The sequence below is a fragment of the Festucalex cinctus genome, chromosome 13 (genome assembly GCF_051991245.1).
Source record: "Festucalex cinctus isolate MCC-2025b chromosome 13, RoL_Fcin_1.0, whole genome shotgun sequence".
NCBI classification, from domain to species: Eukaryota; Metazoa; Chordata; class Actinopteri; order Syngnathiformes; family Syngnathidae; genus Festucalex; species Festucalex cinctus.
In genome coordinates this window covers 2,700,248-2,726,412 of record NC_135423.1, presented here as the reverse complement: position 1 = coordinate 2,726,412, position 26,165 = coordinate 2,700,248, and the positions used below count along the sequence as shown (strand labels likewise).

At 40.3% G+C, this 26,165-nt stretch overlaps 3 protein-coding genes across 4 annotated transcripts in view; 1 reads left to right on the top strand and 2 right to left on the bottom strand.

Annotated features, from left to right (window-relative positions):
- cntn5 (contactin 5) overlaps positions 1-26,165 on the bottom strand; it is a 211,790-nt gene that overhangs the window by 172,620 nt on the left and 13,005 nt on the right. For both annotated transcript variants that reach the window (XM_077494311.1, XM_077494315.1), the window contains exon 2: positions 4,161-4,349. The gene's annotated coding sequence lies outside the window, so the exon portion shown is untranslated. The remainder of the gene's footprint in view (positions 1-4,160; positions 4,350-26,165) is intronic.
- Positions 66-4,520, top strand: LOC144000465 (F-box only protein 40). The gene is made up of 2 exons (XM_077494329.1): positions 66-2,006; positions 4,215-4,520. The coding sequence occupies exons 1-2, from the start codon at positions 246-248 to the stop codon at positions 4,380-4,382; spliced, it is 1,929 nt and encodes a 642-aa protein (XP_077350455.1). The 5' UTR covers positions 66-245; the 3' UTR covers positions 4,383-4,520.
- Positions 5,509-26,165, bottom strand: part of ttc36 (tetratricopeptide repeat domain 36) — a 33,606-nt gene continuing 12,949 nt past the window's right edge. The window contains exons 2-4 of the mRNA XM_077494339.1: positions 7,325-7,621; positions 6,468-6,656; positions 5,509-5,902 (exon numbers count right to left, since the gene is read on the bottom strand). Coding sequence (XP_077350465.1) covers positions 5,613-5,902; positions 6,468-6,656; positions 7,325-7,430 — 585 coding nt within the window. The 5' untranslated portion in view covers positions 7,431-7,621 and the 3' untranslated portion in view covers positions 5,509-5,612. The remainder of the gene's footprint in view (positions 5,903-6,467; positions 6,657-7,324; positions 7,622-26,165) is intronic.

The following is a 26,165-nucleotide window of genomic DNA, read 5'->3' as shown; positions in this document are numbered from 1 at the left end:
CTGGCACAAGCCACAACGATTCACCATGAAGCCTTGGTGCTCCAAAGACGTAACATCAAGCCTGTTTTGACAAAGTAAGGAGTAGAAGAAACAGTTTCACCAGAAAAAAAAAAGTTACAAGAAAAACAAACCCTCAATCAAGAAGAAAAACCTGAAAAACTGACTTCAGTCATGCAAAGTACTTCTGTTTATTTACTTCCCACTACTGAAGTTGAGCCAATCGAATCGCTTTGATATTCAACAGGATGCCCTCGATCCGCCACGAGCACTGCGAGCAGTGTTACGCCGTCCACTGCCAGGCACCACCGTGGCTCTCCATCGGCTGCGTGGTGGTCCGATGCCCCAACGGCTGCGGCGCCTCCCTACACGCCTGCAAGGAGGACGACCACCGCCTCCTGTGCCCCAACGAGACGGTTCCTTGCCTCAACGCCGGATACGGCTGCCCGCTCAGCATGCCGCGGCACCGGCGAGCCCGTCACCTGGAGGCATGCCCCGCCAGCGTGGTCAGCTGCTCTCACGAGTGGAACCGCTGGCCCGTTCCCGACAATGACCTGACGTTCTACAGAAATGTGTCCCAAGAAAGCGAACGGCACCTTGATGTCGCCTTGGCGCTGAGGGATCAAGAACTGCTGTTTAAGTCGATCAAGATGAGAAGCGTTTTCCCTGAGTTGACGCTGATGGATCCTGAAGATTTAGTTGGGGTCACAAGGGAGGATTTATGTTTAGCCTCTGGTGGATGTACACAGAATGGCTACATAGAGAAGATGGAAGAGGAAGCAAGTGACGTGGCAAGCGATAAGTTGGACAAGGAAAGTCTTCAGAACTACAGCTCCTGGGAGAGAATATTCAAGAAGGAGATGAACGGTTGCGAGCAGAGTCAGCAGACGAGCAAAAATGTTGCGAAAAAGGCAGAGGGGGGAAATCAAATCGAGCCGGCGAGAGAAAGTTCCTCATGTGAGAACGGAGTCTCTGGCCTGGCCCCTTGGCAGGACGGCGTCTTGGAGAAGTTGGGCAAGGAGGCCAACATCAGTGAGTACAACATGTACCTGGTGCACAACGGAGCCATGCTCATCAACTTCGGACAGCTCGCCGCCTGCACCCCGAGGGAGAAGGACTTTGTTTACGGTAGCTTGGAACCCATCGAAGTGAAGTCCGTTCGGTCCTTCAACATTCCCAGCAGCTATCGAGCCAAGCGCTGCCACCTGAAGGACCCCAGTCGCAAGATCAAGGTCGCGCACCAGAGCGTGGACACGGCGGATCTGGGAGTCTCGGTGGAAGAGCTCCCCAAGTGCGACGAGGTGAGCGCCACGCTGCTGTGCTGTCTGGAGAAAGAATTCAAAGGGCATCTCATTTCTGAGAGCACCGGTATGGACGGCCTGTACGTCAACGTCGGGACGCAGACGTACGACTTTGATTCCGCGCCGTTTCCATCCGAGGCGTCGCTCGCCGACGTCATTGCCGGGAAACCGCAATGTCTTCACGTCCGCACGGAATCCGAGTCGGTCACCAGGCGACACAACAAGACCAGCTCGGCCTTCAGCTACACGTGCGGCCTCTTCTTCCGCCGCAACGAATACCCCTCGCACTTCAGGAATGTGCACTCTGACGTCCAGGCCGGCCTCGGCGGCTGGTTCCTGCAACGTTGCCCCCTGGCATACCTCGGCTGCACTTTCACCCAGACTAGGTTTCACCCGGACGGTCAAACGGCTGAGGTCAAATACCACCACGGCGTCGACAAGCTGGTCATGCGGCCTGACATCCCGTGGGAGCTGCTTGAGGATATCAAAACCTCACATCACCCGGACCATTTGAGCCAACTGCCCCTGGAGATCCTCCAGCATGTCGCCGTATACTTGGACACATTCACCTTGTCGCAGTTGTCACAGGTGTCGCGTCTGATGAGGGAGGTGTGCGCAACCTTGTTGCAGGCGCGAGGGATGGTCTCCCTCAAGTGGGAGAAGAAGACATACTCCCACGGGGGGAGCTCCTGGAAGAGCCGAAAGAAAGTAAGTATCCAAGTATGAAAAGAATATACACTGGTCATTTTGTTCTGGGTCTCTTTGTGATTTTTCTTTGATGTATACAGTCTTGGTCTTGTTTCGGTCTTGACCTCCAAAATTCTGGTCTTGTCTCTGTCTCAACCTCCAAAGGTTTTGGTCTTGTCTCGACCTTCAAAAGTCTTGGTCTTGTCTCAGTTTCAAACTCCAAAAGACTTGGTCTTTTTTCGATCCCTTACTCCAAAAGACTTGGCCTTGATTCGGTCTTGACCTCCAAAGGTCTTGGTCTTGTCTCAGTCGAAACCTTCAAAAGATTTGGTCCTAACTTGACCTCCAAAACTCCTGGTCTTGTCTCACTCTCGACCTTCAAAAGTCTTGGTCTTGTCTCACTCTTGATCTTCAAAAGTCTTGGTCTTCTCAGTCTCAACCTCCAAAAGTTTTGGTCTTGTCTCAACCTTCAAAAGTCTTGGTCTTGTCAGGACCTTCAAAAGTCTTGGTCTTGTCTCACTCCTGACCTTCAAAAGTCTTGGTCTTGTCTCAGTTTCAAACTCCAAAAGACTTGGTCTTTTTTCGATCCCTTACTCCAAAAGGCCTTGATTCGGTCTTGACCTCCAAACGTCTTGGTCTTGTCTCAAGTTGAAACCTTCAAAAGATTTGGTCCTAACTTGACCTCCAAAAGCCCTGGTCTTGTCTCACTCTCGACCTTCAAAAGTCTTGGTCTTCTCAGTCTCAACCTCCAAACGTTTTGGTCTTGTCTCAACCTTCAAAAGTCTTGGTCTTGTCAGGACCTTCAAAAGTCTTGGTCTTGCCTCACTCTCGACCTTCAAAAGTGTTTGTCTTGTCTCAGTTTCAAACTCCAAAAGAATTGTTCTTTTTTCGATCCCAAACTCCAAAAGACTTGGCCTTGATTCGGTCTTGACCTCCAAAGGTCTTGGTCTTGTCTCAGTCGAAACCTTCAAAAGATTTGGTCCTAACTTGACCTCCAAAAGTCCTGGTCTTGTCTCACTCTCGATCTTCCAAACTCTTGGTCTTGTCTCAGTCTCAACCACCTTTTGGTCTTATCTCGACCTTCAAACGCCTCGGTCTTGTCTCACTTCTCGACCTTCAAAGGTCTTGGTCTTGGCACCATTTCAAACTCCAAAAGACGGTCTTTGATTCGGTCTCAACCTCCAAATGCTTGGCCTTGTCTCACTCTCGACCTTCAAAAGTCTTGGTCTTGTCTCAGTTTCAAACTCCAAAAGACTAGGTCTTTTTTTTCGGTCTCAACCTCCATGTCTTGGTCTCGACACTTATAGTCTCGATAATATCTCGGTCTCGTTTGGTGTGATCTTGACTACAACACTTGGCCTCATTAATAAAGTCACCTGGAGCCTATCGCAGGTGATTTGTGGCTGGTCGCCAGCCAATCAGAGGACACATACAGACAAACCACCATTATCAATGAAAAATGCAACGCTGGATGGAAATCACAAGAAGCTTTGCGCATCACCGTGGTTACCCGGTTTGGGATTTTGGATGCAGTTGAAGGAACCTACACCAGGTGTCAGCCAATCATCATCTGTTTGGATTTCATTTTGGACAAAATATATTGCATACAGTGCAGCTCTCCGCTATCTAACTCTTTCCTCGTTAGCTGTCAGTGGAAAATGTCAACCATATTAAACAGCTGCCGCATTGTAAACACCAGCCAGACTCTCTGCAACAATACAAACTATGCCGGGAACATTTCATCACGTCACTATTATAAACCTTTGGAGGTCATGTTTAAGATATGCGCAGACGTCGCGTGACAAAAGTATTGGGACAATATCCTCAGGCAAAACAATTAGCTTTTATGTCAAATTACATTTTTTTTTGTGTGTGTGTGAAAAGCGTTGGTACGTTTTGAAGTTATTGCACTGTTGAGATTGAACCAGCGCCTCTTTATGAGATTTAAAGGGTTAAAAGGCGGTGTATTTATGTATGGACGGGGGGATCACAAGACAAGCAGCATGCATTCGGTGATGTGATGCGAATGGCGTGACAGCAGGTGATCATTGACGGAAACAGTTCGTTGATCAACACGACCTGGCCGACAGCTGAGCATGTTCTCCCGAATCAAGGTCGTAAATTGTTGTGCGTTTTCCAACGGACGCAAAAAATAACACGCGGTGTGTCAAATACCCGCTTATAAGTGTTGAAGGAGATTTATGCCCCGCCATGTGTTTTGGCCCACAGGTTTGGGAGTTCAGCTCTCTGTTTTGCCCCGTGGGGCGATGGCGCTTCAGCGACGTGCCCTCCATGGCCGACCACCTGCGAACGTGCCCCTTCTACCAGAGGGAGCGGCGCACACAGCCTGTGGCGTTGAGTGGCCTGCGGGAAGTCGGCAGAGAAGAAAGACGTTAAATGCAACCGACTGCAATTTCACGCATAGCCATGATTTATTATTCTGTAATTTACCATTTTTGTTTTGTCTGTAGATGCATCTGATATTAATACCTGTGCTCTGATATGCCCTAAAATGTCACAAGATGTCTCCAAAGTACTGTTTAGCTAGCTAAGTTTAGCCTGTTAATAGTATTCATGGATTGTGGATGTATATGAGCACTTGTGGAGTGTTTTTGGGGAAACTATTTTATAGGGGTTATGTAAGATGAGTATTAAAATATTAAAATGTTGGACAATGGGTTGATTGTTTGTATATTTTTATACGCGGTTTAAACTACAGTATTGCAGTTAGAGTAGAATCATCATCTTTCCCTATTGAAATGAATGGCAAAATGTATTTTAACAGTTTTACACCCCACCTGAACATACATTATATTCTATTTTTATTTATTTCAAAATTTTCAATCTATAAAAACACACCTAGGGCATTGTTATTGTCGTTTACGACGCCACCACTAGATGGCACCATGACACTAATGTATTTTTTAAAATGCCACTGGTACTATTGAGCACATTACATAAAAAAAATAAATTAAAAGAAAAATCCAGCAACCATCATTAATTCCCCTCTGATCCACGTAAAAATTGAATGAATAAATAAAAGCAAATAAAAAAAATGTATTGGAGCATATTGGATTGTGTACCTAATGAAATGTCCAGTTTAGACTCCCACACAATAACGTCCGTAATGGTTGATTACACTGCCATCTACTGGTGATCAGCGTAAGTGCATTTTCAGTTGATGCTAACAGATGACAACGTTGCACCACAATTAAACAAAATATTGTATATTTTGAAATACAATATGATTATTTTTTTTGTTTGGTCATAATTTAATTCAATTAATTGTCCTCAAGTATAAAAAATTGCAGGCAATTTAGTGAGAAATTGTTCATTTCACACTGCACAAAAACTAAATGCAGCTTAACTTACCTTTTTGCTAAGACATTTCAAACGGTGAGTTTAGTGCTTCAAAGTGGCTGTTGAACTTTGTTGTGGGCGGAAAAAAACAGTGTGGGGTCATATTATGCAAATTAGCCAGATTGTGATGTCACAACACATGTTCAAGAATCGGGAGCTCACGAAAATTTGCCTGGCTTTTTAATTTCACACTTGAGACAAAAATATTTGCGTACAAAAAATGTCAAAAGTGTATTCCTCAAATATGTCTCTTGACATGCGACAAGTTTAGTTCCTTGACTGCGTTTCCAGCGGCGGCTCGCACATGTCGGGGTTGCGCAGCTTGCCGACGACCTGCCGCAGCATCTTGTTGCAAAGCGCCGCGTACGGGTTCAGCGTCACCGCCTGCTGGCGGGCGAACTCGCTGCCGAGCGCCGCCGCCTTCTGGAAGTCGTGGCGCGCCCCGTCGTCCTGGCCCGCCAGCCTGCGCAGGAGGCCCCGCTGCACCAGCGCCCGGCAGGCCGTCCGGCCCTGGCCCCCGCTCAGGGAGACGGCTCGGTCCAGGTCCTCCAGAGCACCTGAGGACAGACGAGATCATATTGGGGGTGAAGAAAGTGACATTGTGATGGTACAGTCCACTTGCATTAGGGGGCAAGTATATCCGGCAGGTGAGGTTTTTGAGGGTTATCGTTGTTCGTGTTCGTGCAGACACAAATTCAGTTTTAACTATTTATTCACATAACTTGACTAAACGAAAAACGACGAGAATGCATCGGGAATCACGAGACGCCAAGCCCCCTTGGGCTGTGGAGAAGCACAGAGGAACAGAGAGCAATAATCCGGCAACCATACACATTTCTCAGACAGCTTATATAGACAGTGAGTCGATCTCATTGGTTGAGGCTAGACATGTGGATACCAGTACTGACATGGAATTATCTGATTGGCTGTTGACCCAGTAACACGATTAAAGATTCTTGACATCACATAGCCTAAAACTAGATGATGTTTACATCAGTACAAAACAGACACTTGACCTCACACTCAACAGGTCATGAACTCAACTCAAACTTAACCCGGGCGTGACCCCAAGACATAAGACAAGACCCAAACATGACCAGAGTCATGACAGTTCGTTCCTACCTGGCGCGTTGCCTTGGAGTCGCAGGGCCTGTGCCCGGTTGTTGTAGGCCGACGCCCGCCGGGGCAGAATGCGTATGGCCCGGCCGAACAGCTCAAGGGCCGCCTCCAAATCTCCCGCGTCGGCTGCAGAAACGCCGCGACTCTCCAAGTCCTTCACTTGTCTCAGCGAGTCCGCGTCAAAGGGGCTGTCTGGCAGGGGCGGGAGAAACCCGTTTGGTCAGGCGGCACTTTTTGACATGGACTCAGAAAAATTTGGGCAGGTTTAAAATAAATAATGAAAGAGGAAATCAAGTTTAAAAAGCCATTTTGCTCCTTGCTGTCGACTAAAAATGACATCACAATGCCGAAAGGTAACGACCAATCGCGTGGGGTGGAGCGGTAAGGTGGGGCGAAACCATTTAAAGATTGAAAAATAAATAAAAGAATCTTAAAATCCATCCATCCATTTTCTTAACCGTTTACTCCTCACTAGGGTGGCGGGGGTTGCTGGAGCCTATCCCAGCTGGCTTCGGGCAGTAGGCGGGGCACACACTGAACTGGTTGACAGCCAACCGCAGAGAACTTTAAAATGAATATTAAAATATATAAAGGAGCCAGTGAAGGGAGGCCACAATTGGATGAAAACAGCAGGGGCCCCAAAAGCGAACCCTGTGGAACACCATACGAAAGTGGGCCAGAGCAGGACACAGTTAATTAATGACGAACTTATTGCACGGAAGTTAAATTAAAAAATAAGTCACTAAATGTTTAAAAATGAAGAATGCAAGTGAAAAAAATGCAGTACATATTGTATCCAATTTTCATGTGCATTTGGCCCCCAGTAGGAAAAACTTGTTCACCCCCAGATCAAGACTCACCGTCGTCTGTTAATTCCCGCTCCTGGTCCAGGCCGGGGACGTCTCCGAACGGCGTGTTGGGGCTGAAAATGGCCTGCAGGACCGCTCGGTCGTGCTCGGTTGCCATTGTTAGCAAAAATTAAAATAAAATAAAAAAGGCAACAAATAAACCGACAAAGAGAAGTGATTGTAAGTTTACAGCAGGAGCCGCTGAAAAAGTGCAGCCAGCCAATGGGGTGAGGGGGTGGGAGCGGAGGTGGACTTTGAGCACATCTGTGCGTGGTTTGCTGGAATGACACTGCAATTTGGTAAGGGAGTCTTTAAGGAGAGGTGGGGGGGAAAAAAAGATAATACTGTATAAGTACTGAAACATCCAAAATTGATATTGGACGCAAATGGATAGAAATATACCACACCATGTATCTACTCTATACTGGTAACATAAAGTGACAGGTCGAGTCAATAAATGCTCTTGCACTGAATGGAAAATTACCTTTTGTGGCAATTTATTTATTTATTTGGGGGTTTGCAGTTTTTTCCCGCCAACTCTGTCATTATTGTAATTTTGGTTTAACTAAAACATGTTTAATGCATAAAAAGCAAAGAAAAAAAACAAAAACTGATTGATTAATTTAATGCTACTAGTGTATTTATTATTTTATTATTTTTTAAATAAATAAATATTGGATGAAATAATTATTTTTTTAATATGTTTAGTGAGAAAAATGGATGAAACAAGTAAAATGTGTTTAAACAAAACAAAAAAAACAATATATATAAATAAAAGTGAAATTGTTTGAACACATTTTACTTGTTTCATCCATTTTCTCACTAAACATATTAAAAAAAAAAAGAATTATTTCATCCAATATTCATTTATTTATTTTTAATCATTCTTTCACCCTCTATTTAATTTTCATTTGATGGCCTTTTGAAGCTGTTATTTTTCATTTTCATTTTCATTTTTTTTTTTTGTATAGCTCTTACTTTGTTTAAATTCATATTTAGTCAAGAACACAATTTCCTCAATTTTATTGTATTCCTGTTTTCCCCACACATGCTGATATTTAAGTATTATTATTTTAGACTTGACTCCCCCCGGCACTACTTAAGATGTGGTTATTTTAAAGTTACTGTAGTATTTATAGTTTATTTTATTTTAAATATCTATTTCAAATATTATTTTTTAAACACTCAAACATTGAACTATTGAATAATAATGTTAAATTGTATAGAGTTATTGAATCAATTAAAGAGGACTATAAACCTGAACACTGGAGGATTTATTATATATAAAAATATAGTAAAAATTTATTTGATTTTTAAACAAATATGGAATAGTTGGTAGTTTGGATAAATATTAAAAGTCTTCCTCTGTTTTAATTCTTCTTTGTAAATCACAGTGTCCCATAGCTGGTGAGCAATTTTACAGAACAGACCCATGACCTACTCATGTTGTCCTTGGGGATAACTTGTACCTGCTGGCACCAAATATATACATATATATATATATATATATATATATATATACACATATATATATATATATTTTTAGACAATGCCCAATAATCATCAGAGAAAAAAAAAGCATCCATGTTTGCAAGTGTATCCTCCGTGTCTGACTGTTCCCACTGTAAACCGTCAATTCAAAATACGAACCGGTTTGAAATGAGGTTTTCAAATCTTGCATTTTTTCCATCAGTAATGTCTGCCGTAGTCCTATAAATAGCGCGTTGAGGACACGCCATTTGAGTGGGATTCAAATAAGACAGTCTGCAGATGATTCATAAGAGAGTGTGTCGGGCGGGCAGCGCACGCAGCTGTGTCATCACACTCGTATTTGTCGGCCGCGTTCCAGTTCGGAGGCCCGGGGACGAGCGTCCCGCTGAGCTTCCAAGGACTGGCTGACACGCCACATGGAATTCAGGCTACTTTTTTTTTTTTCTTCTTTACTCGGCAGAGAGTAGATGGTTAAAAAAAAAAAAAAAAAAAAAAAAAAAAAAAAAAAAAAAAAAAAAAAAAAAAAAAAAAAAAAAAGTGTCACTTCATAAGCAGCTTAGTCCATTTTGGCGGCGGCTCCCTTTGAAGTCTGGGGATCGTTACCTCCCCCAAGGCTGAAGAAAGCGCTCGGCCTACACAACAGATTATGGTTTCATTTTAAGAGGAGCACATGTACGCAACCGGTGGTTCCCGAACAACAATTTATTGAGCCAAGGCACACATTTTACATGAGTTAAATATCACGGGACACCAGCAAATAAAAATGTCACCAAAAAAAAAACAAAAAAACAAAAAAAAAACGTATGCAATTATTTTTTAAAATAATATATTACATTTTTTAATCATATTAATCACATCTTAGAATTTTGATTAACCACGATTAATCAGCTAATTAAAAAGGTTGTTTTTTTTATCAACATCAGTTCGCATTTTTAATTTAACGAGCATCTGTTATGTGTTAATTTTTTTTTTTTTTAAATATTTAATGTTGCATGGATGTCTTCTAAATTTTTGATCCACTGCACACGCTCATCCTCCTCTTTCTCTAATCAGGTAATTACTGGCATAAATTAAAGGGGAAAAAAAAAATCAGAATTTCAGAATTTTTTTTTTTAATGCGTGTAGTTATGTTTATTTCTCAACAGAACCGTTAACGTAACCATCCAAGGTTATCCAAGGATCATCTACGGTCAAATTAATAGTATCCTTAATCTACGTTCATACATGATTAATGCAGTATTTGTTTTGTGATTAATTAATTAGTTAACACTTTAACTTTGACAACACTGATAAAAAAAATATTGCATCTTGTATTTTGGAGCCAAATGACTATACTTTTCTAGGGCATTGGCGCCATCTTGTGGCATGTTAGGACATTAAAAAACAAACGCGTTGAGAGCCGAACCAGCGATAGGTGGTAAAAAAATAAATAAAAAATGGAAATAGATGTACATGTTCACATTTTCACCCCCCAAGTCAAGTGTTGTCATGACAGGATGCACTCGAGAAACGGCTCTTCTGCTTTTGTGTGTTCAAGCAGGTCTTTGAAAGTCCTCCATTAGAAAGGGAAATGAGCTGACGGCGGAAATCCAAGGAGACACTTTCACCTGCTTTCACCTCAAAATGGCGACTCGCGGCTCGGGAGCTTATTTAACAGTTGATGTCACGCGCCTGGGACGGCAGAAACTCATTTGGAAAATGGAAAGGTATCGTGGCGGAAAGAAGAAAAAATATAAAAAAAAATGGAGGCCTCGCGTTCGGTTCGGATGGGCACCTTCTTCTCTCTGCGCAGTGACGCGTGGACGCCAACGGGTGGCGCTCTCACACCGAGCCTTTCCAACAATGTCTTCCGGATGGGACGTTCATGTACACGCGCACGCGCGCGAGCACACGCATGCACACACGCTTGAATAAAACATGGCTCTTCTGTATGCCTTCAGCAATACAACAACATCAAGACGCGTCTGGATGAAGGGAGCCATTTTGTCTTCGTCTGGATTTGCACTGCACGCCTATATTCCATTTTTTTTTTCCGGCTGTATTCTTCAATGTACTGTACATTTCAAGTGACACGGATCTCATACGGTTGTGCTGACAATGATGGAATACATGAAATAACCTGAAATAAGAACACCAAATTGCTATTATATAACCGCTGCACCATACGTCAAGTTGTGACAACGAGGAAGTAAACAATACAAATAAATATGGAAAATGACAAAGTAGTTTAGTTGGTCTACTCTAGGTCGATTATCCAAAAGTTTTTTTTTTTTCCCTACTTTTTATGACCTGGAAGCAAAATATTATTCAAATAATAATTCGTTTTACAAACAGGAACTAGAAATTAGAGGAATGCAAAATTTCCATCAATGTATTTTTTTATAAGGAAAAATACTGTATTAGAATAAACAGGAATTTCTTTAAAATTATCTGTTCTGTATTGCAGTATTGGTGGCTGCTCAAGAGCTGAGTGGTTTAAAAAAAAAAAAAAAAAAAAAAAGTGGTATCGAACATCCCGACTTTTTTAAGTGCCAATAATAAGCAAGTTATGATATTGCTATTGACTTTATGCTACAATTTTTTTTTTTAAGGCTGTAGGCCTATCTGTCATTTCGAGTGTTGAGTGCGCTTTCGTTTTTGATGCTGCATCACGAAAGACTGCAATCGTGATCGCCGAGAGCCTTCCATTTGAAAAAACACGTTTCATGTGAAAATCTAGCAAAAACAATCAGAAAATTAGGCAAATTTTGGAGTAAACAAATGCCAAACAGGTGATGTCAGGCAAAGACAAGTTATTATTATTATTATTATTGACATCGCTTGTGTTTTAGTTGCGTTTACATTCCAAAACATCAAACCTCTTCATTTTTTGGCAATACTCCACGACGAACATGAATAAGTCATGCTAACAATACCGTTAGCTGCCTTGATACGCCGCCGTGCACACGCGCGAGTGAGGTGGGGGCGGTGAAGCGAGCCGACATTCAGTGCTAACAGCATCAACATTACAGACTGCGAGGGTAAATTCTGCATGACTCTTTTGCAGCTGTTGGCATTGATTTGGTTCAGGTGTCGCCAAAATGATGCCCTCTGGCACCAGGTAGTCACCAAAGACCACATAAGTAGCCTGTTGGACCGGTTCTAAAAATAGCTCAGAAGCGATAACATGCTGCATATTGTTATTTATCCGTTTCCTACCTTGTTGTTGCTCATCATTTACATGACCAATGACTTTGCATTCATTCCATTCCGTGGTTAAGTTTTGTATTTATGCTAACATGGTGACTATTGTGACGCCAAAACAAACAACAAAAATAGTCCCTAACCGTTTCAACCAACAAGGTTACTGTCTTAATAGAAGGATGCTCATTTAATGCTACTTGACTGGTGCATCTCTTGCAGGATTCTGCCCTCCCCCACGGACCCTCACATATTGTTTGTGAAGCTCCAGAGTCGGCAAAAGGCGAAGGCGCTGCTGACCTCAGTGCTGCTCGAATTCATCACCGAGAGCCACGCGGCGACCCAACAAACACGCAGCAGCAGCAGCAGCAGCAGCAGCAGCTTAGAAAATGGCGCCAGTGTAAGGGAGGGAAAGAGGAAAGAGTTTCATGATGTCCAAATATATTCGGAGGCACCTGAAGGCATCGCGCCAGGAAGCCAATGATGCTGCATCCCTTTGCTGTGTGCTATTTTCTGCATTCGTTCGACCTTTGAAATCATTTTAATTTGAACAATTTATACATATACAACCTAACAGTGTTTTTCATATATATATATCAATATTTACTTCAGAGACTGGTGATGTTCCATAAGGCTCAAGGTCCACCTATTTTAGCATTATACTCTTTATTAGGGGTGATAAAAAAATCGATTCGGCAATATATCGCGATACTACAGCACGCAATTCTCGTATCGATTCAATAGGCAGCCGAAACGATTTTTTAACATCCATTTTTGATGGAAAAATATTCATCAAAACGTCTAACTTTCACACCTTAAGCATGGAAGAATGTTATATTAATGCAACATAAAGCTTTAATATTTTATTTCAATGCTGTTCAAACATGAAAAATGTTACAACGTGTTTGCTAAATACAGTGACTCACAGTTATAAGACTGAAGTTTCAGATCAATAAATAATAAATTTTCATACAAATCTTACAGTTTACTAAATGGTATTTTCTAAATTTGAGTCAAAAAAATCGCAACAATCGACTTGTAAATTCATATCGGGATTAATCGGTATCGAATCGTGACCTATGAATCGTGATACGGATCGAATCGTCAGGTACTAGGCAATTCACACCCCTTCTCTTTATAAATGTTGCCATTACAGTAGAACAGTGGTGGCGTACCACAAAGCTCACTACTCAGTCCGCAGATTTTTTCGTAATTTTATAGCCTACATGGCAAATTGTGTGGTGCAGAAAGCTACTGTAGAAAACAAAGACTGGATATCCTCAGGTTACGGTTACGTCGCCACAACGCATCGCAATTCAAGGTTACGTTTCTGTAACGATGTAAGAACGCATGGTCGCCAAATTGTCACATAACACCAGAAGGAAAACCGAGTGACCATTTTTGCTGGTTTTCATTTCGGATTTGACTACATTAGCATAGGTTAGCGATAGACTAGAGCGGGTTCTGACTTACATACAAATTTGAGCTATGTCACCGCCATAGTGAGGGAATTCCATTGAGAACCGATGACCCCATATACCGCGGATTACAAAGCAAATATGAAAACAATAAACATGTTCTCAGTTTGATTAAATCAGGAACATTAAGATTTATTTTATGCGTTTTCAAGAAATTTGTTGATTTGAGGGTTTGTATCTATAGTGGAACCAATGTTATGTTCGTGATGCATGGGGACACTAATGATTGGCGCATTGCTTCTTAACTTCCTGTAAAGTATCGCAAGCCAGCCTGAAAAGTTGTTAACTGTTGGAAGAAGCTATTTTACACCTCTTTGGTACATGCGGCCAATGAGGTAACATACTTACAATCATTTGCACTCTTTCTGTTCGTATTTACGATTCCTTTTGGAAGTAGTGTACTATCGTTAGCTCGCTAGCACACCGGCGCTAGTCTGTTAGCATGCTACCGTAGCATGCTACCGTTAGCAGGCATATGCAGTGGATGCTAACATATCTACATGGCAAATGGAAGCCATTTTTGATTTGTTTATATCTTTATGTTCTGTGAGAATTATGTTGTATTATGTTATGTGTTCTTTAATATTGTGTTTTCTCTATTTTTGTTCAGTTCTCGCAGCAATCTTAACAGCAATTCCAAAAAAAAAAAAAAAGAACATCTTGGTCTCCTAATTTCGACTGGCGGGGCGTGACAGTGTCTGTTGACGATAGTATGACCGCAACAATTAGTTGATTATCAGAGAAGATTCGAGTGCTGTTTTGTTTTCCGACACTGAACAGTACCGAGGGCCGGAAAGGAACAGGTGCAGCTTTCATCATTTGACCTCAAGTTATATACCCTTGGAAATTGATAGCTTTGGGTGCTCGCCGGCTGGAACAAAATCCGATTTGTTCGTGTAGATTCTCGGCCATCCGGGGGTCACGGTCAATCGGCAAAAGTCAAACAGAAGCAACTGCAAAGTCAGTGCTGGTAGAGTTTTCACTGGTTCAATCTGTGCTTCGTTGTTTCTTGCCATACAAGTGTAAAAAGTAAGTACAATTAAAAATACGTAATTAAATTCATGAACATATTAACTGCTGTTAAAATATTAAAGGTGATGTCAAAATTGTCTTTGCTTTATGTTTAGTTTGCTCGAGTACTAATTCGAACTCAAGAGGAGTGATTACAGTTCACCTGTAATCACTACCGGGACTTTAATGCACTGGGCAACAAAGCACATAAGGCAGGGGTGTCCAAACTGCGGCCCGGGGGCCATTTGCGGCCCGTCGTCCATTTTTTAGTGGCCCGCGACATATGCTAAAAATGGCATTTGACTCAATTCAAATAAAATAAAAACAAAAATGTTTGGGGATGGTCAAAATAAGAAGGGAGGATGTCGAAAAACACAGGTGCTATTAAAGGTTATTTTAGTTAACTCAAACTAACGAAAAACTAAAATTCAAAAAACAATTTCGTTAACGAAATAAAACTAAAACAAAGATTAACTGAAACCACATTTTATGTTTACAAAACTTAACTAAAATAAAACTATAATTATAGCAAAAATGTCCTTCGTTTTAGTCTTTGGTAATTAATTTAATGCATGATCCTTGGGGATGATTTTAAAATGTGACTTTTAGTAGATTTACTTTGATATCAACTGGAATAATGATGTCGCGCCCATGGTGTTTTTTAAATGTTGCGCACGAGTAAAACACATTTTTTTTAAAAACTAAAAGTAATACTGAAACTAACTGAACTAAAACTAAGCATTTATTAAAGAACTAAAATTAATAAAAAACAAAAACAAAAAACAGAACCACCCTGAAAAATAATTAAAACTAACTAAATTTAAAAAAACTAAACTAAATAGATAACTAAAATATATAGAACTAAATATGCAAAAGCACAAATAAATTATTTGTACAATTTTTAGGACTAAACACAATTTCCCTTCATAACGTGGCCCTTGCGTCCTTCGGATTTTCTGTATGTGGCCCTCAAATGAAAAAGTTTGGACACCCCTGACATAAGGTGTTAAGTGTCGTTTTGGGATAAGCGTCAGCAATATATAAAAAAAAAAAAAAAAAAAAAAAAGTCACTAACATGAGGCATTGAATTCCAAAACGACACAAATGTTTAGAATGACATCTTGATTATCGTCCTTCACAAGTCATAGTGTAGTTCCTCTCGTCCGGTCGGAGAGGATTTTGGAGCGCCAACCATCTGTCTCGCTCTTGGCTCGTCTCGGTGCAAAAAAAAAAAAAAAAAAAAAAAGACAATTTGCAGTGTACACACACGCACACGCCGACACAGAAATCATTGAAGCATGGCCTTCACTTTCTGCAAACACTTTCTCATCTTCAGCGCTTTTGTCTTTGCGTGACAAGAAGATCTTTTTTTTTTTTTGTCACGGAAACAAATCATGTTATTATAATCGTGTTGAACAAAAAGTCCATTTCTTGTCGTTTTGGTTTTGAATGATCATGAGTAAGGCAAGAATCAATCACCTGACCTAAATTGTGCAAAACAATTCGCTTCTTTTAGTGCTTTGTAATACGGGAATGTCACTCTTCTTTCGGTGTGAAAAGGTAATGATGCAAAAAAAAAAAAAAAATGGGGACGACGACGGTGACCAGTCAGTTCGGACTTGAGCGCTACGAACAGTCTGAATGAGAGCAGACAATTTCCCAAATTGCCAGCATCAGATGTGGTATGAGATGTGACCCACTAATCTGCCAGTTTTAGAATGAAGTGAGTTTCAGTTTAAAAACCCGACATCAGTGGTGTCCAAACTACGGCCCGGGGGCCATTTGCGGCCCGCCGTCCATTTTTCGGTGGCCCGCGACATGTGCTAAAAATGGCATTTGACTCAGTTCAAATCAAATAAAAACAAAAATGTTTGGAGATGGTCAAAGTAAGAAGGGAGGGTATCGAAAAACAGGGCCCATTAAATGTTATTTTAGTGAACTAAAACTATGGAAAAAACTAAAATTCCAAAAGCAATATTGTTACTGAAATAAAATAAAAACAAAAATGCTTTTTAAAAAAACGAAAACTAACCGAAAATACATTTTATGTTTACAAAACTAACTAAAACTAGCGATAATTATAGCAAACGTCCTTCGTTTTAATCTTTGGTAATTAATTTAATGCATGAGCCTTTGGGGATGATTTTAAATGTGATTTTTAGTAGATTTATTTTGATATAAACCGGAATAATGTCGTTTGAAAGTATGTCCCACAGAAGTGACGTCATCTAGCAGCAGCCAATAGAAAAGCACCAAAAGATGACGTCGCTCCCATGCTGTTTTTTACACAAATAATACACATTTAAAAAAAAAAAAAAAAAAAAAAAAAACTAATACTGAAACTAACAAACTAAACTAAAACTAAGCATTTTTTTAAAAAGAATATACTAATAAAAACTAACTAAAATGAAAAATTCCAAAACTATAAAAACCCTACTGCCATATTACAAATAAATTGCTTTATATACTGTAGCATCTTTCTAAATATGCAAAAGCACATTTTTTTGTAAAATTATTTGTACAATTTTTGGGACTAAACACAATTTCTCCTCATAACAATATGTGGCCCTTGTGTCTTTCTGATTTTATGTATGTGGCCCTCAAATGAAAAAAATTGGACACCACTGCCGAACATGGTGTAAATGTAGTTCTACAAATGAATGAGGTGAAATCAAAATTATATTGAAGAATTAACTTTATATTTTTATGAATTTGTTTTAATCACACAATTTTCCGTAATTTGCGTGGATACTGCAGGTAAGACTGCATTCGTAACGTGACTTGACAAAATGACTTGGAACTTGCTTGCTTGGCACTTGAAGCTCAAACTTAAGACTTAAGTTGGGACTTGGACATGTGACTGCAGTATTTTTTGCAGCACCTGGTCCATAATCGTCTCCCTGCTATTATCCCACAATATATCAACGACACGTCACTTTGCGGGGCCAATCGTAGAACCGTGTAAACATTTTGAGAAATGAGGTATCGAATCTTCATCCAATTATTATTGCACAAATATGTGAAAGTGATACTCGCAATAACGTATGAGATGCCGCGCTCGTTGGCCCGGCGGCGCAGGCAGGTGAGCGGGCGAATAAATGGATGTCAGTTTAATAAATGTATCAGACTGCCAAATCAATTATAATTGATCCCCATTTATGAAACTTGGCAGGGACATTCATTAAGCCTCTGAGGGTTTGCCAAGATTGATTAAACGGCCCAAGCGGCTGCGTTGGCTTGTGCCCGTGTCAAAACAACCACAACGACGACCACGACGACACTTTGCAAAGCGCCTGCTGGAGCGCGGCAGGTAGTGTTTTACGCATGCCGTCACCGTTGACGTGCTTTAACTCTTTGACTGCCAAAAACGGTTAATAACGATAAGTAAAATCGCGATGTATGCTGCCATAAACGTTAAATGACGTCAACTACGTTTCTTTCTTTTTTTTTTCTTTTTTTTTTAATCAATGGGAAGTTCAACATCTTAAGTGGAGCGCTGCCTGGTTAATGGATTGTGGAATCAAAAACACTAACACTAACTTTTTTTTTGTTTTAAATAATATATGGCAGTAAAATAGAATTCATGTACAAGGGCTGGTTAGAGGATGAGAGTTCATAATTCTTAAATTCTTAAATCTTTAGTTACCGTATTTGGAAATTGCAACATCAACTGTTAGCGTGAACATTCTAAATTATGAAAATAATAAAACTGTACTTTATTTTATGAACAACTCACTGAAAGTTCAATATTAACCCATAAAAGCATTTTTAAAGGGATACTTTCCTTATTTAGCCATTTTTGGCAGTCAAACATTAATATTTTGCCTATAATAAATTTGATATTTTCATTATTTCTCACGTACAATTAGTACCTTTAAAAACACATTTTGCAACTTGCTGTCAACTGAAATTGACATCACAAGGGCTCAGGTAACCAATCACAGCTCAGCTTGTGAATGTCACATGACCAAACCTAGAAAACTGGTGAGCTGTGATTGGTTACCTGAGCCTTTGTGATGTCATTTTCAGTCGACAGCAAGTTGCAAAATGTGTTTTCAAAGGTACTAATTGTACGTGAAAAATAATGAAAGTATCAAATTAATTATAGACAAATATTAACTTTTTATTGCTATAATGGGCTAAATAAGTGAAGTATCCCTTTAAGTATGTGAAGTAATTTGTTAGCGTTTGTTTCGCAAAAGTCAGTCATGAGGTTCCGCAGGGGTCCGCGTTTGACCCATTACTGTTCCGTCATAACATGCTTCCCTTCTGCAGTTTTACAAAAAGGAACTCATACCGTTACGCGGATGACTCACGCCATCTAAACTTCCGCAGTGTCTTGGATGACCGGCATTTTCTTCCTATTGAATTCCGATAAAACTGAAATTATAGTCCTCGGCTCCCGAGACCGTCGAGGCGAGGTCTTTAATGACGTGGCTGCTCGAGATGGTTTTTGGGCTCGCCTCCAGCAGCACCGGAGGGAAAACCTTGGCGTCACCTTTGATCAAATTTATCGTTCCACTCCCACCTAAGAAGTTTCAAGGACGGCATTTTTTCACTTCACAGTTCACGCTGATGGTGAAAAGTAGTTTGCGCTTTGGTGACCCCTAGGCTGAATGATTGTAATTCTATTAGCGGCAAGACTCTCCAGCTGCTCCGAAATGCTGCTGCTCAAATAGTGATGAGAGGAAATTCACGGGTCGCCTTCTTAACCTCATTCCGTGTCTTTCAAAAAAAAAAAAAAAAGTGACTCAGGGGGGGAAAAAAGCCAATGTTGACAGGCACCTTTGCAGCGTAACGTACCTAACTGGATTAATATAACTGCCCAGGTGGTCCAAAAAAGCTGCTGCTCAAGTACTGCTTGGAACTAGGAAAAGATAATTTCTCCTGTTTTAAACTCCCTGGCAAATTTTTAAAGGGATACTTTACTTATTTAGCCATTTTTGGCAGTCAAACATGAATATTTTGCCTATAATAAATTTGATAGTTTCATTATTTTTCATGTACAATTAGTACCTTTAAAAACACATTTTGCAACTTGCTGTCGACTGAAAATGACATCACCAGCTTGTGAATGTCACATGACCAAACCTAGAAAACAGGTTGAGCTGTGATTGGTTACCAGAGTCCTTGTGATGTCATTTTCAGTGGACAGCAAGTTGCAAAATGTGTTTTTAACTCATTCACTCGCCGCCATTTTCACAGAAGCAATCCCGTTCGCTCCCGGCTGTTTTACTGAATTTTGACCGATTTTGCGAGGCGCACAGAATATTTTGTTCAATTGCTATAAAGAAAGATTAAAGTCTCTTCTTTCATCAGGAAAAAAAAGTATGTTTCTATCTGTTTCCGTTTTTCAGCAATTAGCATTAGAAGAGAGCTAAGTTTCATCAGTTTTCACAAATCTATTCAAAATTGTAAGTAATTTAGCTTTTTTTCTAGATGGCCCTGGATGATCTCCTTTGCTCTGCTGTCACCTGCTGGCCGTTTGTGTCATAACTACCATTTCTGCAACCGTTCTTTGCAGTTGAGAGGCTGCATCAAAGCCTTCTGTATGCTCTAGCATATAAAAAAAACAAAACAAAAAAACGTGTAAATACGTCTTTGGGACACAAAACATAAAAAAAAAACGTTTATTCACGTTATTTGGAGCAAATTAGTTAAAGGTACTAATTGTACGTAAAAAGTAATGAAAATATCAAATTAATTATAGGTTAAATATGAACTTTTTATTGCAATAATGGGCTAAATAAGTGAAGTATCCCTTTAATTTATAAATTCTTCCTCTCAAGTACAAAGTGCTGTTTGGTCACGTCACAATTATGCTGCCTTTCTAAACACGAGAGCGGAGTTCACTGAACTTTCATGGCATCGCCGCTCATTACACGGTCGTTGCAAGTTGGAAGCATTGCTAGTTTGATAGCAATGCTAAATCCCTGATAGCATTCAAATGTAATTTGCTTGACTTCAATTAAAGAAATATAACAGCGAAAACTACTGTAATGGCCTTTTTGGTGGCATTCGATTTGCGTTGGATCGCAATTCGGCCCCCCCTAACGCGCACGCATCTTCCTCGCTGCGGTTCAATTGTGATCATCAGATTAGTTTCGGACAGCCAGCACAATGGCGCTCCATTGCCAGGGGCCACCGTGGGAATCGTTCATCAACATCTTGACGCCATCACAAGTCAGATGTCTCATTTACATTTGGCCGAACGCCGGCAAACTAATTAAAGATCTAAATCTGTTTGGATGTAGAATTCCAATCAATTCGTTTGAGACATTTCACAAGAGTCATCACTTGCAAAGTTTACTACTTGTGTATTTTTTTTTTTTTTTTTTTTTCAAAGGGCTTTTCACTTCATTACTATACTGCCCGGAGCGAAAACAAAACCTACGGCAGCAGAAAAGTACACCTGTTTCATTTCCAGCTATTTATTGATCATAAACTAAATGTTCTTTGGCATAAAACGTTTTGTCTTAAAATGTTATTGTTTCTCTGTGTGGTGCAGGAGGGAGATGAAGTGTTGCAAATGTATCTTTATTGGATAAACCAAAGAGCATGTTGCCTTCCGAGAACTGTCAAATTGAAGCCCACTCGAGTGTTAGCACATTATAAAGCCATCAGTTTCAATAAACGACTTTGAAAAATAATAAATATAAAAGGATGCAAAATTACATACCAATCAGGTGTAAAACGTTGTTGTGGATTTAACAAATGAGAGTTTTGTTTAAGAACTTAATCTCAATTTAGTGTTGCCCATCTATTTGGTCTGTATGGGTGAAATTTGCTAGTATCATTTCTAGGCTCATTTATGGATAATGCCTGAAAACTTCCTAAATGCACATTACAATGGTACTTAAAAACAAAATTACAGACTTCCTATGCCTTGATTGAGACTTTTTTTTTTTTTGTGTGAGTCTAACCATGAAAAATGTTTCTACCAAATTAAATGTTACTAAGTTTAATTTGGCTTCATGAACTATTACTCAATTATTAACTCAACTAACTTACTTGAGCTTTGTTTCATGTGTAAGTTATCAAACAAAAAGTTTAAAAGTCGAATTTGGTAGCAATGGAAAAAGATTTCTCGGAGAAGTTCATTTTTGAGGACACATTAACTCATTCACTCCCAGCCATTTTCACTGTAGTATTTTCCTGGTTTTTGGACTGATTTTGCAAGGCCTGCAGAATATTATGTTCTATTGGTATAAAAATAGGGAACCTACCAAAAGAGAGATTAGTCTCTTATTTTATCAGGAAAAAAAGTATATTCCTATCTGTTTCCACTGTGCAGCAATTAGCAACAGAACATAGCTAAGTTTCATCATTATTCACAAATCTGCTTAGAACTCGTTCGTTTTAACATGGCCTGGTTGATCTCTTATACTCTGCTGCCACTCAACCATTTTCTGCAGTAGAGAGACTGCATCAAAGCCTTCTCTATGCTCTGGCATAAAACAAACAAACAAAAAATATTATATATACGTCTTTGGGACACTTAAAACATTTAAAATATGACGTATTTATACGTTTTTGGGAGCTAATGAGTTAATAAAAACCACCAAAATTGTAAGACTTCCAGTGTCCTTTGGGCTTGGGTTTTTGAGACTTTTTTTTTTTTTTGTGGCCTACTCGAGACTAACATGCCTTTAAAAAAAAGAAAAAGCCATGTTAGTAAGCCATTATCAAAGAAATTGGGAAAATAATATTACACATTTTCTCCCAGGCAGATTTGCACTCTGAGATAATTTAATGTCAAACTCACTTCTGAGAGTTATTGACTTGGTGTTGTGGATTCCCCACATGAGATTTTCAGCTCCGTTTTCCCCACTTCCAACATAACTTTTGACAGTTATTAGACTGGATGGTGTCTTAGTTGTGCCTTGTCACAGTGTTGTGCCAAAGCAAGTGCTGAGCTGTTTGATGAATGTGTACTTGAACAGTTGGAGCAGAAAATTGAAGCTTGTACTACCTGGATGCAGTTTGAGAGAAAAAAAATAAAATAACATCGCACAAATGTCAGTCTTGATGGTTTGTCTTGAGGAATGAAGCTACTCTCAGTTTTCTGCTTGGGGTTTTATCCCAGAAACCGGCTCAAACAAGCTTAGCCAATTAAGGTAACGGGGCTCGCTTCTTTCTCTGAGTAGACAGATGGATAAATTGTAACATTTTGTTGGCCAGTTAAACAAAATATTAACAGTATGCTACTAAGAATAGGCTTTGTTAATGCTAGGTCATGATAATATATATAAAATAATGGTAAACCAGCTAAGCTAACGGAGCTAATTCAGTGCTATTATAATAATGTAGCACCTGTAAGATAATAGTAGGGCCTATGGTGTAGTTAGCATTTTAAATAAAATCGTATGCTACTAATGTTACGCAACTAATGTAAGGCCTAGCTACTATCTGTAGCTTAAGCTAATAAGGCTATCTTGGTACCCCCATTTAGTCATATAGTACCTGAAAAATAATTGTTCTCTTGTTCAACAAAACGGTAATGTTATGCTACGGACGCTATGCCCAGTTTCTGTCCACGCTGCTAGCAGGTTTAGCCAGCCATGCTAACAAGATTAGCTAGATGGGCCTATGTAATCCTATATTAAAAATGTATCATTGTTGGCTAGTTAAGCAAAATACTATGCTATTAACATTTGGCTTAGCTACAGTCAGTGTTGGTAAGTTTATCCAACTATGCTAACAACTCTTTAATAAGATATTAGGCCTAGTTACTATCTGTAGCTTAAGCTAATAAGGCTATCTTGGTACTCCTATTTAGTCATATATCACCTTTAAAATAATTGTTCTCTCATTCAACAAAATGCTAATGTTATGCTACAGATGCTATACCCAGTTTCTATCCATGCTGCTAGCAGGTTTAGACAGCCATGCTAACAAGACTAGCTAGATGGGCCGATGTAATCCTATATTCAAAATGTTTCATTGCTGGCTAATTAAGCAAAATATTATGCTATTAACATTTGGCTTAGCTCCAGTCAGTGTTGGTAAGTTTAGCCAACTACGCTAACAACTCTTTAATACGATATTTCCTGCAAAATGGTGGTTTGTTATTAGCTCGTTAATCAAAATGTCAACTTCAAGCTACTAACATGAGCGAACGCCAAAGTACTTGAGGCTGTATTTGTGATTTGTGCTGTACTATCATTACTCAAAACTTGACTGGAATGTTCTCATTATCAATTTGTAACTTTAATCTACCGTTTGATGAGATAATGGCACCATTCAGTGAGACAGACCTGGAAAAGAAGAAAAAAAAAAGAGAGAGAAAGAAATATGGCACCTAGAGCGATACTTTTTTGTTTAATGTCACTTTTTACTGTCGAGTTTTGCAGAATGTGACCAAAGAATAAAAAGGTAAGAAAAGTGATGAAGCACACGGGCACCACATTACCGGTGATAAATGACGCTCATATCGCAGATAACGCGTGGCGTCTTTTCAGACTTTTTCAGACAAATAACTTGATTAAATATCTTTTTTGCATACTTAAGATGGAGCGCTGACTGCCACCATTCTGGGGAGAAAAAAAAAATGTTCCCAGCCTTTTGAGGTATGGGGAAACGAGCAGAAGAAATGCGAGCATAACAAGCATTCCTTGTTTGCGGCATTCGTCTCTTCGAGCCTTCATTGTTGTTGCCCTGAGCGTATTAATAGATGATACTGGAAGAGATCAACGAGATAGGGAGGGAAATCCAACATGAGCAATGTAAGCAATGTCTTCTTTTTTTTTTAACCCAGATACCTCATCTATAGAATGGAATCATATATTATAACACTGTCCATTTAATTTTGAAAAAAACAAACCATCAATTACACGTTTTTTTTTTTTTTTTTGTATACTGTACTGTTACTGAGTAAAAATCAAATCCAAAAAGGTCAATAATAATAGTTTCAATGTCCATCCATCCATTTTCTAAGCCGCTTATTCCTCACAAGGGTCGCGGGGAGGTGCTGGAGCCTATCCCAGCTGGCTTCGGGCAGTAGGCTGAACTAGTTGCCAGCCAGTTGCAGGGCACACAGCGACGAACAACCACTTGCACTCACAAGCACACCTAGAGACAATCCTAGGCCAATTAACCTATGAAGCATGTCTTTGGAATGTGGGAGGAGACCGGAGTACCCGGAGAAGACCCACGCAGGCACGGGGAGAACATTGCAAACTCCACCCAGGAAGTCCTCAGGACTGGGAGGCGGACGTGCTAACCAGTCAGCCACCGTGCCGCCCTAGTTTCAATGTAAATATATCAAAAACTATGATCCCACAACACTTTAATTTCAAGACACCGATCCATCAATAATCATAGGTGAAATTTTCCATGAATAGCTGATGGTAGGTGCCACAGGGAAAACAAAACAAAACAAAAAAAACACACAAATTGGTGAATTTGTGAACCGTGAACCACAAATATGCGGGTGATTTCTGTAAATATTAACAGTAGTAGCTTCCTGAATATGGACGGGATAAAGAGGCAAAAATATCCTGTCAGGATTTTTGAGGCAGTGGGTGCTTTGAAGTGTAAACAAATCCCCCCCCCCCCTTCCCGCTCTGTGATGCTCAGCTCACCTCCTCGCACTCGCCAATTTCTGCATGAATAAAGGCGCCGACGCTGCCTCTCGTCCTGCTCGCTCTCTCCCATGGGCTGCAATCTGTTACAGAATCTCCGACATTAGCCCGCAGTCTCTGCATGAATCGAGTTCAACCAAAAAATCCTTAACTTTGTTTTCTCCATTCCGAGGCACCCCGCGAAGGCTTTCACTAAAAGGTAAAAAAAAAAAAAAAGATGGCGAGCGAGGTCTGGCCCGTTTCGAGACTGCGCTTCAAAAACTCAAAGCTAACGAAGAGTAAATATCTCAAAGCAATGCAAAATATGTTTGTTCTTGCTTTTGTATTGTTCTTTTGTGGTTGTTTTTAGTGTTTGAACAATTCAGTTCCCACCTTAAATATCTTAATTCCGTCAGAAGTGTTACTACAGGCTGTATTAGGTTATATTAAAATAAAAAAATAAAATAAAATAAACATAATTGTAAAGGTAGGGCAGCACGGTGGCTGACTGGTGAGCACGTCCGCTTCCCAGTACTGAGGACGCAGTTAATTGGGTGCTCCGCTAGGTGTGCTTGGTTGTTCGTGGTTGTTCGTCTCTGTGTGCCCTGCGATTGGCTGGAAACCAGTCCAGGGTGTGTCCCGCCGACTGCCCGAAGCCAGCTGGGATAGGGTCCAGCACCCCCGCGACCCTTGTGAGGAAGACGCCGTTAAGAAAATGGATGGATTGTAAAGGTTTAGGTAGTATAAGCACACCGGTTTTAATACATTGATGGGAGGTTTTCAGACAGACTGTACTGCAGAATTTTATTTTATTTTTTTTCCCCAAATCGGATTGAGCTGGCGTCTTCACTGACCCTGACGACAACCTGAACAGAAGCAGCCCAAGTACGGTGATGATCTGGTGCCATGTCACAGACGATGGTCAGTCATTCAACAACTTCAGGTCTGATTATGTCTGCTAGGTCCGTAGTCGTCTACCCCCTTCAGCATTCACCAGGTTGAAGGTGGGGCCTGGTTACAGAACCTCTCGGGTAAGTTCCCCAGGGGATCAGTCACGGGCAGCGTGACCAAACCACGCCAAACCAGCAGGGGCGAGGTTGAAGGAGAATAGCCTTTGAGAGCGTGAAGTCA

Coding starts and splice junctions, on each gene's coding strand:
- LOC144000465 (XM_077494329.1), top strand. CDS start 246: ATGCCCTCGATCCGCCACGAGCACTGCGAGCAGTGTTACGCCGTCCAC. Junction 2,007..4,214: donor CCTGGAAGAGCCGAAAGAAA/GTAAGTATCCAA, acceptor TTTGGCCCACAG/GTTTGGGAGTTCAGCTCTCT.